Source organism: Molossus molossus, unplaced genomic scaffold (genome assembly GCF_014108415.1).
Source record: "Molossus molossus isolate mMolMol1 unplaced genomic scaffold, mMolMol1.p scaffold_m16_p_11, whole genome shotgun sequence".
Classification (NCBI taxonomy): domain Eukaryota; kingdom Metazoa; phylum Chordata; class Mammalia; order Chiroptera; family Molossidae; genus Molossus; species Molossus molossus.
The window spans coordinates 24,170,180-24,187,298 of record NW_023425346.1 but is presented as its reverse complement, the minus strand read 5'-3'; the positions used below and the strand labels follow the sequence as shown (position 1 = coordinate 24,187,298).

The 17,119-nt window shown below is 33.6% G+C and overlaps 1 protein-coding gene and 1 non-coding gene across 2 annotated transcripts in view; both read left to right on the top strand.

Annotated features, from left to right (window-relative positions):
* LRP1B (LDL receptor related protein 1B) overlaps positions 1-17,119 on the top strand; it is a 1,816,022-nt gene that overhangs the window by 1,648,581 nt on the left and 150,322 nt on the right. Inside the window, exon 67 of the mRNA XM_036254023.1 lies at positions 14,990-15,106. Within this exon, the coding sequence (XP_036109916.1) occupies positions 14,990-15,106 (117 nt within the window). The remainder of the gene's footprint in view (positions 1-14,989; positions 15,107-17,119) is intronic.
* Positions 8,258-8,387, top strand: LOC118625929. Its single transcript, XR_004958778.1, has one exon. It is a non-coding gene; the product is annotated as a small nucleolar RNA SNORA51 (small nucleolar RNA).

Below are 17,119 nucleotides of genomic sequence, written 5' to 3'. Positions count from 1 at the left end.
ATAACTTCTTTACAGCCTTTCATTGGTATCCTTAAAAATAGAGCCTATGCTATTATCCCGACTTTCTATAATCTCCTCTGTTGAAGTGATTTCTGTGTATAAAAATAAAAAGCGAGTTGATAATGGAGAATTCAGGTTAGCAGACAATGGCATTGCTTAAACATGGTTTTCTTCCATACACACTGTCCTCCATAGAGGAAGCAACATTTCTTCCAGGCTCTGTTAACAATATAAACTGTAAATTCTCTAAAGTATTGGGATGTGGAGGAGAAAATAAAAGAAACCTGTATTCTAGAGGCATACCAAATATTCTTACCTATGATGAAGAACAGAGATGGTTAATGCTTTACATGTTATCAAATAAACTTTAAAAAGTTTCAGGGTAAAAGAGGTACAAGAAAAATAAATATACCATTGAATACCAATAATACTAAAGAAAATACTAGCAATACTAGAAAGTTAAAAATATTTCTATTTTAGTGCAATTGAATGTATACACAAAAAAAGTTTATTTTAGAGAAAATTTGACAGTATCAGAATCCTCAAAAACTAAGGTCATGTTGAGTGATTAAATAATGTGTTTTATGTATATAAAAATGCATGTATATATACATACACACATGTGTGTATACATATATGCATACTTATGTGTACATGCACATATATTGTAAATATATACATGTCTGTGTGTGTATGTATATGTGTGTGTTTAAGCCTTAATTTTTCAAAGTATTAAGGTGCTAAATTTTATTTGTTTACTTATTTATGTTTAATTTTTATTTATTGATTTGACAGAAAGAAAGGGAGAAAGGGAAAGAGAGAGAGAGAGAGGAAGAGAGAGAGCAAGAAACATCGATTGGTTGTTTCATTTCTGTATGCACTCATTGGTTGATTCTTATATGTGCCCCGACTGGGAATGCAACCCACAATCTTGGTGTATCAGGTAACACTCCACCCTATTAAGCTACCAAACCAGGGTTAAGGTACTAAATTTTGGATAAAATCTGAACCACAAAATAAAAGGATAAAGAAGAAAAATGGTAAGTGTTTGAACGATCTGCTATTCAATTTATTAAAACATTTTTTACTTCAACATTCTTACCTGAATTCATTATGTATTTCCAAAGCATATTGGGTAGATAAATTATTTAGATCAGTAGCTCAAAAATAGATTTTTTTAAAACTATGATTCTGCTCCTAATGTCCGCACATACACACCAAAAATACTCAATTTATTATCATCTATACAGTTAGAATTATATTTCTACAGAGATATCTAGCAGCAAAAATAAGAGTGGTGTGAAAAAAACTATTTTTTAAGTTTTGGAACCTATTTCTCCAAGATTGCAAATAGACACAGTTTAAAATACAATGACAAACATAACAGTATAACCACATATAAATCCTTCTTAGGAGAATCTGTCCCACTGCTAACACGTTCTCTCTTGTACTTTTTTACTAAAGCCAGGTACAAGTGTGACGAATATCACTACAAAAAGCTCTTTTGAAACAGATATTGACACTTAACTGTAGAAAAAAGCATTTTTATTGCAAATATTATCTTCCTATTCAAGTTGGAAAAAATCAAAAAATTGAAAATCAAACTCTAGAGGACTGTTTTGCTAAACAAAGATATGTACAAATTAAATATTATGCAGCCATAAAAATTATTTTATAAGAATTTTAATGACCTATGAAAATTATTTTCTCATAATTTTTTAGTAAAATAAACAGTGTACAAAATGTTGTTTATTTGTTTTCATAGAAAAACATAATGAAGTTTATCTCCATGTTGTATGGCTATGAACTATTTGTTTCAATTTTTCTATATATACTACATTTTTTTTTAAATTTCCAAAAAAGAGTATATGTTACTTATGTAAATTTTAAAAATTTATAAAATGCTATTATTTTCTAAGAAATAAAGTAATATTAGGCTAAAATAATTTTATAGACTTGATCATTAAAAATATATGCAGATAATAAAAGTACAGCACATTTTTGGTTTAAAAGACCCCAATGATCTTGAATCCTTTCACAATTTTCTATAGGGAATGTGATTCCCCACAGCAAGTGGGTGTCCTATCTGACTCTAATACTTATTTGTGCCCTGGTCAAGTTACCAATATTTGGTCTTTGCATGTAAAATTAATAGAATGTCTGACAAAGCTTTAGTAAAATCATTATTCATTTAAAACAACAAGATAAATGTAGAAGACTTAAAACACTTCCTGCAATATAGGTTTTAAATAAATATCACTTTTCTTCATCTTAAATTCATACAGCTTATTGATGATAAAATTGGTATTAGAATCCACTTCTTTTAAATTTAATTTTATTATTTATTAATTTTTATTTGTTAAATAGTTATCTATTTATTATTATTACTATATAAGTAACTAGTTAATAATTAATAATGTTACTTAATAATTAATAATGTTGCCCTGGCCGGTTTGGCTCAGCGGTTAGAGCGTTGGCCCATGGACCAGTGAGGCCCAGGTTTGGTTCCCGCTAAGGGCACATACCTTGGTTGCAGTTTGTCCCTGGCCCCGGTTGGGGTTGGGTGGGTGGCAGCCACTTGATGTGTCTCTCTCACATCGATGTTTTTCTCTCTCTTTCCCTCCCACTCTATCTGAAGATAAATGCAAAAATGTCCTCTGGTGAGGATCAAAAATAATAATAATAATAATGTTCATAATTAATAATGTTACTCCTTATTAAACTTATGTTCAATTCTATGCTACATGAATTACCCATCAATTTTTAGGATTCACGAAACTGAAGATAAATAATTATCCTTATCTATACATAAGTAGGAACCAGATTTAGGATTCAAATCATGTTCTGACTTTAGTGCTCAGGTTCTTTTTTTTTTTGTTCAGGTAGAATGGGAGGAAGAGAGAGAGAGAGAGAGAGACATCGATGTGAAAGGGACATATCGAGTGGCTGCCACCCGCACGACCGACCAGGGCCGGGGACAAACTGCAACCAAGGTACATGCCCTTAGCGGGAACCGAACCCGGGTCTCTCGGGACCACAGGCTGATGCTCTAACCGCTGAGCCAAACCGGCCAGGGCAGTGCTCAGGTTCTTTTCATAATACCTCACTTCTTCCCACCAAATCAGAGTCTGATGTTGTCCATGCAAAACTCTATTGTGAATTGAGCAATTGTCTAGTGACTCTGACCAATAGGGTCGGACCAACTAGACAAATGTAAGCAACTATGTGCAAAGATATTTTGGTAGGCTTACTTTTTAATGCCTCAAAAGAATAAAATCAACATTTGGAAAAATAAAAAAGTGGCCTATTTTGTTTTTCTCTAAGCTGTGCAGGAGACTATAAGTGGAATCCGTAGACCACAACTACCAGGATCTGTAATTGGAGTTTAAGAAAGAAGGAATACCTTACCTATACCTCTTGTTAGGGAGACTTTGGTTCTTCTCATTTGTGCTTCACAAACAGCACCCAGTCTGTCAAGACTACAGGCTGTGTTCCACATCACTGGTCGTTAGAGAAATGCAAATGAAATCACAATGAGACAGCATCTCATTCCTGTTAGAATGGCCATCATCAAAAAGATAGTAATAAATGCTGGTAAAGATGTGAAGAAAGAGAAGCCTTGTGCACTGTTGGTGGGAATGGAAATTGGTACAGCCAGATTGAAAAACAGTCTGCAGTATCCTCAAAAAACTAAAAATAGAAGGAGTGTCCCATGACTGAGTGTCCCAAGACTGGTGAAGGCATAAAGAAGGCGTGGTATGTACACAATGTAATAGAGTAAGTCCTAAAACTTAACATCATCAATAGGTTATTTGAACTGCAGCAAAGAGATATATAATGACACCAATTTACACAGGCTAATTGATATAAACAAGAGTTAAGTTATCATGAAATGACATTGAATAAAACATAACCTAAGGACCTGCTGTATTATTCAACCATAAAAAAGAAATCCTACCATTTGTGAGACACGGATGGACTTATGCAGTATGGTAAGTAAAATAGGTTAGACAAAGATAAATATTGTATGATATCACTTATATGTGGAATCTTAAAAACAAAAAACAACAACCACCAAGCAAAAAATATCCCTCAGACTCATAGAAAAAAAGATCAAACTTATGATTACTAGAGACAGAAGGTAGGCAAAAGGAAAATTAGAGGAAAGTGGTCAAAAGTTATAAACTTTCAGTTATAATAAAAATAAATACTAGTAATGTATACCAGGATGCCTATAGAGAACACTGCTGAGATATATAGAAAGTTTCTTAACAGAGTAAATCCTAAGAGTTCTCATCACAAGGACATCTTTTCCTTTTTTATTTTTATTGTATCTATACTAAGAAGATGTATGTTAGCTAAACCTATTGTGGTAATCATTTTACAATGTATGTAAATCAAACCATCAAGCAGTGCTCCTTAAATTTAGACAGTGACGTATGTCCATTATTTCTCAATAAACCTACAAATATGACAGGCTGTTGAAAAGAGAATTATGAAAGGAAACACAGGAGTTTGGCAGATGACGTACCGAGATCATTGGCAAAAGATAAGATAATAACTACTTTCCCCCACATCACAAATTTAAAGCTACAATACAGATTAAAAAAAAAAAAAAATCACAAATTGTCATCAAGTGCAATAGATGGCATTACAGGCTGTAATATAACCCTTTCAAAAACTGCATAATGCAAATTTAAAAAAATTCCCACTGAAAATTACATTGCATTGGCATGCGGTTTTTAAAAATGAAATTATGGGAATGTCTAGAGAGCTAGCTTATTATAGATTCACCTCTTCATAAAGAAAATATGTCATTGGTAATTTGTTTTACTTTATACACCTTTCTCTTCTCGACCTGGAAGAATAATGTGAAAGTTAAAAAAAAATAATAAAAGTATAAATGCAAAGCAGGAGTAGCAGGATTCCACCAGGACAAGCTGCAAGTTGGTGTTATTTTCAGCTGCTGGTGCATCCACATATTCTCCCCATCTCCTCTAGAAGAATAGGTTGCCCGTGTAAGTGCTCATTGAGGAATATTACCGTGATTGGTGAGAAGTAACATGAAATTTATTTTCAGATCCACCAAACACTTTGCAATGCAAAGCAACCTGCAGCTTTCCAGATAATCGATATCACTAGAAGCTGTAATGACATTTATCGTGTAGAGAATATACTAAAAAAAAAAATGTGTTTAGTCTATCTCCTATCTTCATGGAAGCCTGGGTTTGCAAATCACTTTTAAATAGAGACTGACTCTGGTTTTCTTGTGAAAAGAGATTTATATTTCCCAGGTAATTATAAAGCAATGAAATGGCCTAGGTATTAGGTAAATCAGCATATACAGACAAGAACATTAATATTAGAAGTCCGTAAGATTTTGTTAAGCAAGACAAATAGTATGGTGTTTGCATTAGTTAGGACTCTTGTTTGTCAGTGACAGAAAATCAACACAAACTAGTAGAAAAATAAACTTTCTGCCTCGGTTCCAAATAGTAGATGGAGTTGAGGTCAGACACAATTTGTACTCAAGTATTCAAATAGAGTCATAAGTGGCCCATCTCCATTTTCTCCATTTCTAAGCTCTCCCTTACTTTATTGGCATCTTCTGAAATGGGTGCTTTCTATGTATTTTAAAAAATGACCTAAGGCAACTTGAGGTTATAATACTTGCAATCTCTAAAGGAAAGAAATACTTTCTTTCAATAGCCATATGGCATTAATTAGCCTTGTTAGTTTATTAATAGAGACTCATAAATTGCCTATCCCCCATAAGCACTTTTACTTCCTCCTTAGAAACAGAATCCTAAACCTTAGGTGGAAAGATTGCTATACAGAATTGAAACTGAAAAGTTGGCATCCGTGCTGCCTGGCATGACCAGAAACAGTAAGTAGGAGACCGAGACTGAATCTTTATCGACGCTTTATTCAGATGGGGAGATGGCAGGTTGTGTGCCCTAAAAAGGTCGTCTTACCTCTCATCTCAAGCCGACCTGACCCTTTTTAGAAGGAGAAAATAGGTGTTGGGAAAAGGGTTTGGAATTCAGGGGAAAAGGTTGATCAGATAAAAGCTGCAGTCCGGTGATTTTCAGAGTATCCCTTCATCTGCTGACCTGTGATGCTTTATCTGCATCCTTAGTGGCAGGTATTTTCTCCCTGGAGCACAATGGTTCACATACTGTCTTGTTCACTTGCAGTCCTCCTGAGGACACAAAGGTCAAGTTCCTTGTGGGTCTCCTGAAGTCAGGGCAGGTCTGATCATACATTCCAGTTCCTGGAACAATAGCTTTCTACATGCATGAATTACCAAGCCTATTAACTATATATCTAAAGCTAAACATTTTTAACTTCTTGAGTTCCCCATCAGAATAAGTCATCACATTTTCCTGCTCTCCTATCAGCTAGGTGTCACCATGTGTCTAAGTTCTGACCATTTGAATGTAAGCAGATGTATACTGTGGGACTTCCAGAAAGAGGTTAAAGGCAGCTCCCTCAAGGTAAAGGGTTTCTTCTTCCTGTGTCCTGCTCCTTCTCCTTTTGGCATGCAAGGTGATGACTCAAGTGCTAGCTGTCACCTTGCACCATGAGGTGGCAAAGGACAATGGAAGCCATTAGTCAAAATGGTGCAGCAGAATGATAAAAATCTGGGTTCCTGAGAACATTGCCTCACCACAATACAATCCCTGTACTGCCCTACTCCATACATTTACTATTAAATAAGAATAGTCATTTATCAGGTTTATGCTATACATTTTTTTTAACATGGTTATCATGGACCAATGGTGATGTAGGAATAAAGGCCCCCCTGGGTCATGTGGTCCTCCCTTGTGACAGAGGAGATAGTGATCCAAGATAACTTCACCAGGTATGGAAATAATAGTTTCAAAAGAAAAAAAGCCAATAACAATATTATGTATTTACAATGTTTATGTCAGCCAAGAAGTATGTACCAGTAAATTCTACCTGCTCTAGAAAATAAGAAAGATGGTATGTTTCCTTGTATTATCGCTGGTGAGAAATTCATAACCAGTCAGGAGCTATAGGGTATTTGCAAAGCTGCACATATAGCTATTCCTGTCTATATAATGCTTTCAGAGACATTAGAGACATTGAGGGGAATTCAGAGTGAGGGATCAGAATTAAATGAGATAAAAAACCAGAAAAGTAAAGAATGACTCTACGTAAAGAGGTTATGCTGTCCGTGATAGTTAACAGATGGTTATCCTGCGCCCCCTGCAAAGGGAAGACAGCATTTTCTATAGAAGAAGGTATTCCATACTTCTGACTCCAAAAGGTTATCATCTGGATGCCAGGAAATAAGGAGTTGCCATGATGGAGGTGCAGCTTCTCCGTCCTCGTAGTTCTCTTTGCCTCCGTGTTTCTGTGACTGTATTTACTTCTATTGAGTCAGAATTGTTGCATGTTACCCAACTGTTTGTAATCGTGTTTCCTGAACTGGAAAATAGAAAGTGGTGGTTTCAAAAAGAACATTAGCAAGAACAAAACACCCCTTTTTCCAACATTTCCTAAACTTCAAGCCAAAACTTTCTTCCTAAGTTTGCTCTAAAGTGATTTTTATGTATTATATTTTCAAATAGATAGTCAACTGAGTTCTATGACCGCAAGATGTCAATTTTCCAAGCCATTTTCTTCTGATCGGCATTTCAATAAAACACATGGCAATTTACAAGTGCTATTTCATTTTCTTAAACAATAACCAAAACATTAATTGTGAAATAGTACATAATTTCAATTTGGTGGGATATTTATTGATTTATTAAAATATTAATTTTTAGAATATTTTGTAAACAAAAACCTCTCTCTTTCTAAATATATATACACATATATATATATGTATACACACACACATATACACACAATAGGCATTATTTTACATGTTCATTGAAGAATTGAACATTTTCCCTAAAAATATAATCTGTATATTTTGAACTTGTACATCAGAGCTAATCAGAAAAACAGAAACCTGTTACATATAAAACGCCTACATGTAACATATTTTACCTATTAAGCATAACTGGAAACATGTTAGTGGTATACATTGACATAAGATGTCCTCAGGAGAAAAAAAATCTATATAGAAAGCCTAAAAGTGTCATTTAATTCATATATTGAATAAAACCTTTGGCACTGCCAAAGAAAATGCAATTTTAGACAACAAAAGAATAGAAACACTGTCAATATTCTATAGTCTGGACGACATCCATTGCAGTCCGAATCTATAAGAAAATACTTGTGTGGCCTCCTGGTGCTCACCACAGGCCATGTTCTTACTCTCACTGCACAGACAGAGGAGGCAGAGTACACCACCCATATACACCTCAACCCGGGCCCTTTGCCTAGTTTGTACTATGAATGGGAGGACATGGGGAAAAAAATGAAAATACTTGCTTATTGTATTTTTAGAATACCACCTTCAACTTTCAAATGTACATATTTTAGGGGGAACAAGCCAAATGTGCTTTTGTGTCAAAGAGACATCAGATAATAGGAGATGAGAAAAAATACATTTTATATTTTAGGGAATCCAATACTCTTTTACTATTTAAATCACACCTCTGAAATAGAACACAGGTAATTGCATATGCTCAAACAGACCACAGATGTCTATGACAGGATGAATATATGGTAGCTTCAAATGCCAAGTAAAGAAATCTCTGAGTCGATCGATCTATCATCTATCTATCTATCTATCTATCTATCTATCTATCTATCTATCTATCTATCTATCATCTATCTATCATCTATCTATCGTCTATCTATCTATCTATCATTTATCTATTATCTATCTATCTATCTATCTATCTATCTATCTATCTATCTATCTATTATCTATCATCTATCATCTATCTTTGTGGTTATTGCTTATAGTTAGTTTAAATTTTGAGGCCCAACTAAGGTTATTTTTTAACAGGGAATTTTCTTTCAAACTACCCTTCTGTTCTGATACCTGAGCATTCAGGGACTAAATGAATATTACTTTATCATGGTATAATTGTTTTACAATTCTAATTGTAAAATCATTTTTAATTAAAATATAATTAAAATTATATGTCCAGATCTTAAATGTTCACTTCAATGAGTTTTGACAATTTTACATGGTATACAACAAACACCTAAAAAAAGATCCGGAACATTTCCACCTCCCAGAAAATGATCCACGGTTTAGTCAGTTCTTTTAACACTTCCTTTCACAATTACTAACTCTTTTCTGTAACCATATATTATTTTTGCTTGTATTTGGATATCAAATACATAGATTAATATAGCATGTACTCTTTTGCTTGTAAATTTTTATTTGCATTAAACTTTAAGATATTTCCAAGTTGTGTGTTAAAAGGTTATTATATTTTTATACCAGAATAGTTTGCAATTGTATGGATATATTCTACCTTGGATTATTTTAGAAGTGGGTTATTATGAATAAAGCAGCTATAGCCATTTATGTACAAATTTATTTTGTGAATATTTGTTTTAATTTCTCTTGGATTAATACCTAGGTATAAAACTGCTGAGTGACAGGATAGATAGATTTACCTTTATACAAACTAGATTAGTAAGTTCCAGGTCCTCTATGTTCTCTTAGAAATTTAGTGTGGCCCATTTGACTTGAACAATTCTAGCAGCCATGTTCTGGTGTCTCATTGTACTTCGAACTTGCATTACCTTGATGATCCGTAATTTTGAAAACCTTTATTTGCCATTCGAATATCTTCTTTTGTATTTTTTTCAAGTCTTTTACTTCCTAGGATTTTTTTATCTATTCTGGATCTAAGTATTTTCCCAGATATGTATATTGCAAATATTTTTTAAAAGTATGTTGCTTGCCTATTCATTTTCTTAAAGATATTTTTAAGAAATAAAACATTTTGCCCTGGCCAGTTTGGCTCAGCGGTTAGAGCATCGGCCTGCGGTCCAGAGAGACCCGGGTTCGGTTCCCGCTAAAGGCACATACCTCGGTTGCAGTTTGTCCCCAGCTCTGGTTGGGTCGTGCGGGTGGCATCCACTCGATGTGTCCCTTTCACATCGATGTTTCTCTCTCTCTCTCTCTCCCTCCCACTCTATCTGAACAAAAAATGGAAAAAAAAACGTCCTCGTGTGAGGATAAAAAAAAAAAAAAAAGAAATAAAACATTTTAATTTTGCTTAAGTCAAATTTATCAATATTTCTTTATTTTTAACTTTTGTGTGTTTTCTTACTCCAAGATTATGAATTTTTTTATAATTTGGAAGCTTCAAATTACATTTATTATCATCTTGATTACTTTTTGTATATAGAGTAATTGAGTATGATGGGTGAAGACATGTTTTTCATATGGCTACCCACTTGTATTAGCAATATTTGCTACAAAGTACATTTCCTTTCTGCATTAAACTGACTTGAGACCTTTTGAAAATCATTTCACCATACATGCATGCCTGTATTTCTGGTTTCATTTTGTTTAACATTACACTCTTGTGATTACTAGAGCTTTATAGTAACTCTTAAAATCAGGTACTTGTAAATTCTCCAACTTTGTTCTTTTTCAGTATTCGTTGATTATGCCAGATACTTTTCATTTCAACATAAGTTCAGAATAATCTGTTTCTTCAAAAATAACTTGCTGGAATTTTGATAGGGTTCATATTAATTCTATTTTAATTGAGAAAATTTCAACAATTCTGAGTTTTCCAGTCTATGTGCATGATTTATTACTGTATTTTCTGAGGCATTATTCAATTTCTCTCAGCAATGTTTTATAGTTTTCAGGATGAAAGTCTTATGCAAATTTTACTAATATAATTCATAAGTATTAGTCATTTTACTGATACCATTGTAAAAGTTTTTTAAGCTTTATTTTTGATACTGCTAATATATAAAAATATAATTAAACATATATAATGAACTTGAATCCTATGGCCTTTCCAAATTCACATTTACTTCCAACATTTTGTCAACTCCTTTGAATTCCTTTTGGTGTAAAGAGACGCTGAAGTCCACTTCCCCAGTTCTTGCTCCTAAAAGCATCACTATCACCAGATTCTTTTCTCTATTTTCAAAAATATTCCTTCCACATATACAAGCACCAAAATGTATTGCAGCATATACTACATATAGTTTTACACTTTGCTGGTCCCTTACCCCACCTTTCAGGGAGCATCAAATTTTTATCAGTATCTACAAATAATGTGAAAGCATAATGAACAAAAAAGCTAGTTTTCAAATACAGTCAGTCATATGGCACATGATATTTTAATCAAGGGCAGACCGCATACACAGTGGTTAGTCCAATAATATAATTTTGCTGAAAAATTCCTATCACCTCATAACATCATAACCCTCATAATGTCGTAGTCCAACACAGTACTCAGGTGTTTATAGTGATGTAGGTGTAAATTAATGTACTGCCCTGCCCATGTATTAAAGTATAGCACGTACAATTACGTGCAACATATAGTACTTGATAATGGTGATAAGCAACTATATAACTGGTTTATGTATCTGTTATATTAATCATTATTTTAAAGTGTACTCTTTCCACCTATGAAAACAAAAAGTTTATTATAAAATAATGTGCCATGTTATGCCAACAGCGGCCTCATACATCTCTTGTTTATCACATCTTAATTTTTTTTTTTTAAATTGATTTGAGAGAGAGAAATACTGACATGAAAGAGATTGGCTGACACCTGCATGCTCCCTACTGGTATGTACCCTGACCGGAAATCGAACCAACAACTTTTTGGTGCATGGGATGACATTCGACCAACTGAGCCACATCAGCCAGGGCTTACCACATCTCTTAATTGCATCACTTTCTCTCGTGCTTGATTTTATCTTATGTAGTTTTGTACAGAAACATGCTGTATGGGCTGTAGAGTAGGAGCCATAGGCTCTACTGTGTAGCCTAGGTGTGCAGTAGGCTTCTGCATCTAGGTTTATGGAAACGCATTCTATGATTGCAGTGACAAAATGAGCTAATAATGATTCTCAGAACTTATCCCTACCATTAAATGGTGCATGACTGTGCTATATTTGAGTTCTCTTTATTTGTAACACTGAAAGTGAAATAATGCGGTTTCCAATGCTATTTAACAATATGAATTAATAGAAAACTTTGCATATTATGAGTAGTTTATATTAATTACACTGGAGTATTATACTGTGGGATTACATATGTTCTGTTCTACAGTTAGTTTTATAGGCAAATGGTTTTCAATCTTAGCTGTTCATTAGAGTTACCAGGCTAGCTTTAATACAAATACTGATGTCTGGGCTCCACCCCAGAGAGTCTGATTTTATTGATGTGACATATGGATTAGTAAGGGATTTTTAGAATTCCCCAGGTGGTTTTAATATGGAGCCAACTGGAGAACTATTATTTTAGACCATATATATATATATATATATATATATATTAAAAAATATTTTTAGATACAGACAATGTCTATATAGTTTGTATTTGCAATTTTAATAAGTAATATTATGGATCCAAAAATTAAATAATTGGGAAACATAAAATCTTAATAACCTTACATTAGAGAATTAACCTTTCTATGTTAACATTTCTAAATGCCCCAAATGAACATCTTAGAAGTGACTGTAACTTGTTCTTGTTAAGAAGTAAGTACAAATCTCTTTCAAACACAAAATATGATGCAAATATTTAAACAGAAAAAATACAAATATGATTTAAGGGGGAATACTAAAAAACGTGGATTGTGTTTATACCCAGTGTCAATTGTTAAGCTTTAGAATCATGAGGAATTGCTTGGGGCCAGTGTTGCACTACAGGTCACACAATCTGTCTAATGCAGTTTGATTTTCCTTACATTATATATTCTAATATTTTAAAACAATATTTAAAAATAATTCCAGCAGCCTTGGCCAGTGTGACTCAGTTGGTTGAGTGTTGTCCCATGCACCAAAAGACTGATGGTTAGAATCCCAGTCAGGGCATATGCCTGGGTTGTGGCCTCAGTCCCCAGTAGGGGGTGTGCAGGAGGCAACTGATCAGTGTTTCTCTCTCACATCAATGTTTTTCTCTCTCTGTCCCTTTCCCCCCCCTCCAAAATCAATAAAAACATACTTAAAAAAAAATAATAATACAAGCAACACATAACAAGGAATACATAAACAAATTTAGAGTAGTAAAATCAGAGGTGTTTGTTTTAATTACTAAAAAGAAATAACCATTTAAATAGTTTAGTACCAAATCCCATATGTTTAATGGTCATTGTTTAAATTCCAACCATCCTAACACATTTCTTGCTTGTCTAACTTGGGTTTTACAGGAAAAAAAGTATATATTACAAAACACAGCACTCAACACAATGACACACATTATATTTCTAGCTAATCATTAGCAGGTAGGCAGATGTGAAAGAAGAAAGCAAAATAGAGAGAAATATGGAGGTATCTATCTATTGACTGAGTGATTGATATATCATCTGTCTATTTAGTTGAAAAATGCATTTGAAGTCCATCATGAGAATTTCTATAGACATATAAAATGTTTCTCAAGTGGGATCTGGATATAAGTTCCTCTTTTGCCATTTAATAGCTTTGTAAGATTGGAGAAGTAACTTAAACTCTGAGACTTAGTTTCTCATGTGTTGAAATACATGTAATAATCCTTCTTAGAAGTGTTATGAAGAATGAGTATGATCATGCTTATGAAAAAGCATAACTAAGAGGTAGGCTGAGTTCTCAATAGATGTCCATCATTTAATTTTCATAATTATACCTAAATCTCTTTTGCTTTTATAATCCTATTTGAATCTGAATTTTATAAGATGCATTTAGAAGTAAAGTATAGCAACGATCACCAGAGAGTTGATCTCCTTTAGTTAATTTATTTCACTAGTGTAAATTGTTAAACAGTTCACTGTTCTTCTCTAATATGGCTGAGAACAAAGAATGTATCTAAGTATATGAAAGGGAAATAAGTGTGTCCTGAATTGTATATGGGAATGTATAATGGTATTATATTTATGTTACTGATTTTATCTAATCTTGGTGCTTTAGACCCTTGCTATTCAGTGTGTTTAATTGACCAAGGACAATCTTATCACTAGAGAGCTTGTTAGAAATCCAGATATACTCAATCACAATCTATTTTAGTAAAATTCCCAAGTGATTTATATGCACATGAAAGTTTAAGAAGCACTGTTTTAGACTATATACAATTAGATTTTATTCAAAAAATTTTTTTAAATAATATGACCTAAACATTAAATACATTCTTATTACATGCATCCTGAAATTGGCTCATGTGGACATAAATTTGTTATAAAAAGCACTAAATCAGAAATAATATCATGTTGTTTTTTTTAAATATATTGACTGTGCCATATAATGGTAGTAAAAATTCATCAAGTTCATAAACGTCTAAGTCTCTGTTTTGTCATTTGTAAATTGAAGAGCTAGTTAATACCTCTCCTGGTACTCATCAAGATTGGTTAGAGGTTCCAGTTATTAATTGTCTGGGTCTGTGTACGTCATGCACTATTATGATTTATGGATTTAGAGAAGCTGACTACAGGTAGGTTATGAATGACAGCTCCTTAGGGAGAAAGACAAGATGACAACCTCAGAGTTTGATTGATAACTATTTCTTTTTGCTGCTTTATAGCATAAATTGAAAGTGGTTTATGAAGGGAGTGTTTGAAATAGAAGGGAAGTTGGGATCATTTTGACGTTGTTGTTTCTTATTAATTGATCATTTGTGTTGATTTTGCATGGGTGGTCCAAACAATTGCTTTGTAATTAGCTTGTGATGAAAACATGGCCTATAACAATATAAAACAAGAGAGAAAGACGGATTTTATTCAGTGTGTGCCTTCAGTGTTCCTAAGGAAGGCTTCTCGGTAATTGAATTAAGGTCTGAGGAAATGCCATGTGCCCTGGAATTGGCCTGGCAGTGAGGATATCATGAGGGGGCTTTTTTCATGGAAGTCAACGATGAAACCTCTGGTTCTTTCTATTACAGATAAAAAGACATGTGGACCTCATGAATTCCAGTGCAAAAACAACAACTGTATTCCAGATCACTGGCGGTGTGATAGCCAGAATGACTGCAGCGATAATTCAGATGAAGAAAACTGTAGTAAGTAATACTTTCTTGAGAATATTGAGAGCTGACAGCCTATTCAACATGTAAGGTAGCAATTTTTAGTTTAGTGAAGGTATAAATATGTAACTATCTGTCCTGCAGCTCACATTTTTATACATACATTCACATTTGGACAAGAATATTCAGACTAAATTGACCTGAATCTCAAATGGTAAAATTATTGAAATGCTCATCCTGGGAGTTATTTTCTTCTAGTTATCAGAATTGGTATGAAAGTATCATGAGGTTTAATGCAACCCATTAGTATGCAATGAAGGAAGCCCTTAATGGAAGCTCATACAAAGAGCTGAATGATGTGGAGGCAGCACAAAACATATTCTTTAACGGATGGTATTCATTTCATTTCGGTCTCAAATTCTTTTACACTACAAATTCACCCATGAGCTTCTTTCAGTGAAATATCATTTATTCTCTCCGGAGTGGTGAACACCATATTTATTCAGGATGCTTTCCTCTGAAAATAGAATAACATTATTATCATTATCTGCCTCCTACATTTTTTGGTAATAAATTTAAAAAATAATAATTATCCAACAAATTTATTGTCTAAAAAGTATGTGAGTATGTAAAATTATGACAGTATTTCTATATTCTAGCATTAACTTCTGAATATATTTCTTACTGGTACTTTCTTACACCGCCATTTAACAAAGAAAGCTATATAATCATGTTTATAAGATTTAAAAAATCAAATTCCATTTATTAAATATTTATATTCTACTACTTCCAAAAAGTATTTGATTATAACAATAATGTCTACTTTTATAAACTGCACTAAGAGCATTCATTTCCCAAGACACAGAAAATACACTAGGAATTCTTAGATTAAAGCAAAATATTTTATTATATAAGAGCATACAGTCAGAGTCACAGCCAAAGTAAACCAGTAAGATACTCAGTTTGTAAAATATCAACTAATCTTTTGGTTAACTTTCAAAAGAATCTGACCAGTGTTTGAGTATCAGCTACATTAATTTTTGTTCTTTATTGATTTGAGAGAGAGAGAGAAAGGGAGAGGGAGAGAGAGAGAAACATTGATGAGAGAGAATATTGATTAGCCACCTCCTGTATGCCCCCCATTGGGGATCTGGCCCACAACCTGGGCATGTGCCCTGACCAGGAATCAAACTGGCAACCTCTTGGTGCATGGGTTGATGCTCAACCACTGAGCCACACTGGCTAGGCCAGGTACATTAAATATGAAATCTCAGGATCATGGATACTCTGAGTACAGAAATCTTTATTGCTCCCTCTTCACAGAGACATCTCTCAACTGATCGTATTCTTTAGAAGGTAATGATCATTGCAAAGAGTCACTAGAGTGTTTAAGATTCCTTTAATCAGTAATTAAAACACACACACACACACACACAAAACTTTGAATGGCAAGTTCTCAGATTCTGTCCAGTGAAATACAAATCTAATGGGGTGAGATTGGTTGAAAAAGAAGAGTAAATATAGAAAGTATTATGTATATACTTTCTATTTAATTCATATTTATTTCAGAGCTTAAATATACAGATAAGTACTTAGCTTAGATTGAGATACATTCAGTGTTAATTACCTACCAGACGCCTGAAAGGAATTGCCTTACGACTAAAAGATACTGAGAGCAAGAGAGGGAAGACAAGAAGGCAATATTGGAGATTTACATCTTGGAAAACTTCTATTCAAGTGGTAATTGAAATTGTGTGAGATGCTAGGTTACTGCTATAACAAGAAAAGGAGAAGAATGAAGGGTATAGATAGATAGCCTGATTCTGAGTCTACTGGGGCTGAGTACCATTTTGCTGACATCAAAAAGTCAGCCTACAGAACTTATATGCATATATGTGTAACCAATGAACACAGACATTGGGTTAGGGAATGCAGGAGGGGAGTGGGAGCAAGGAGGAGGGGGTCAATAGGGGAAAAAATGGGGACATCTCTAATACTTTCAACAATAAAAAAAAAGTCAGTCTTCGATGCAAGAAAACAAAGAGAGGA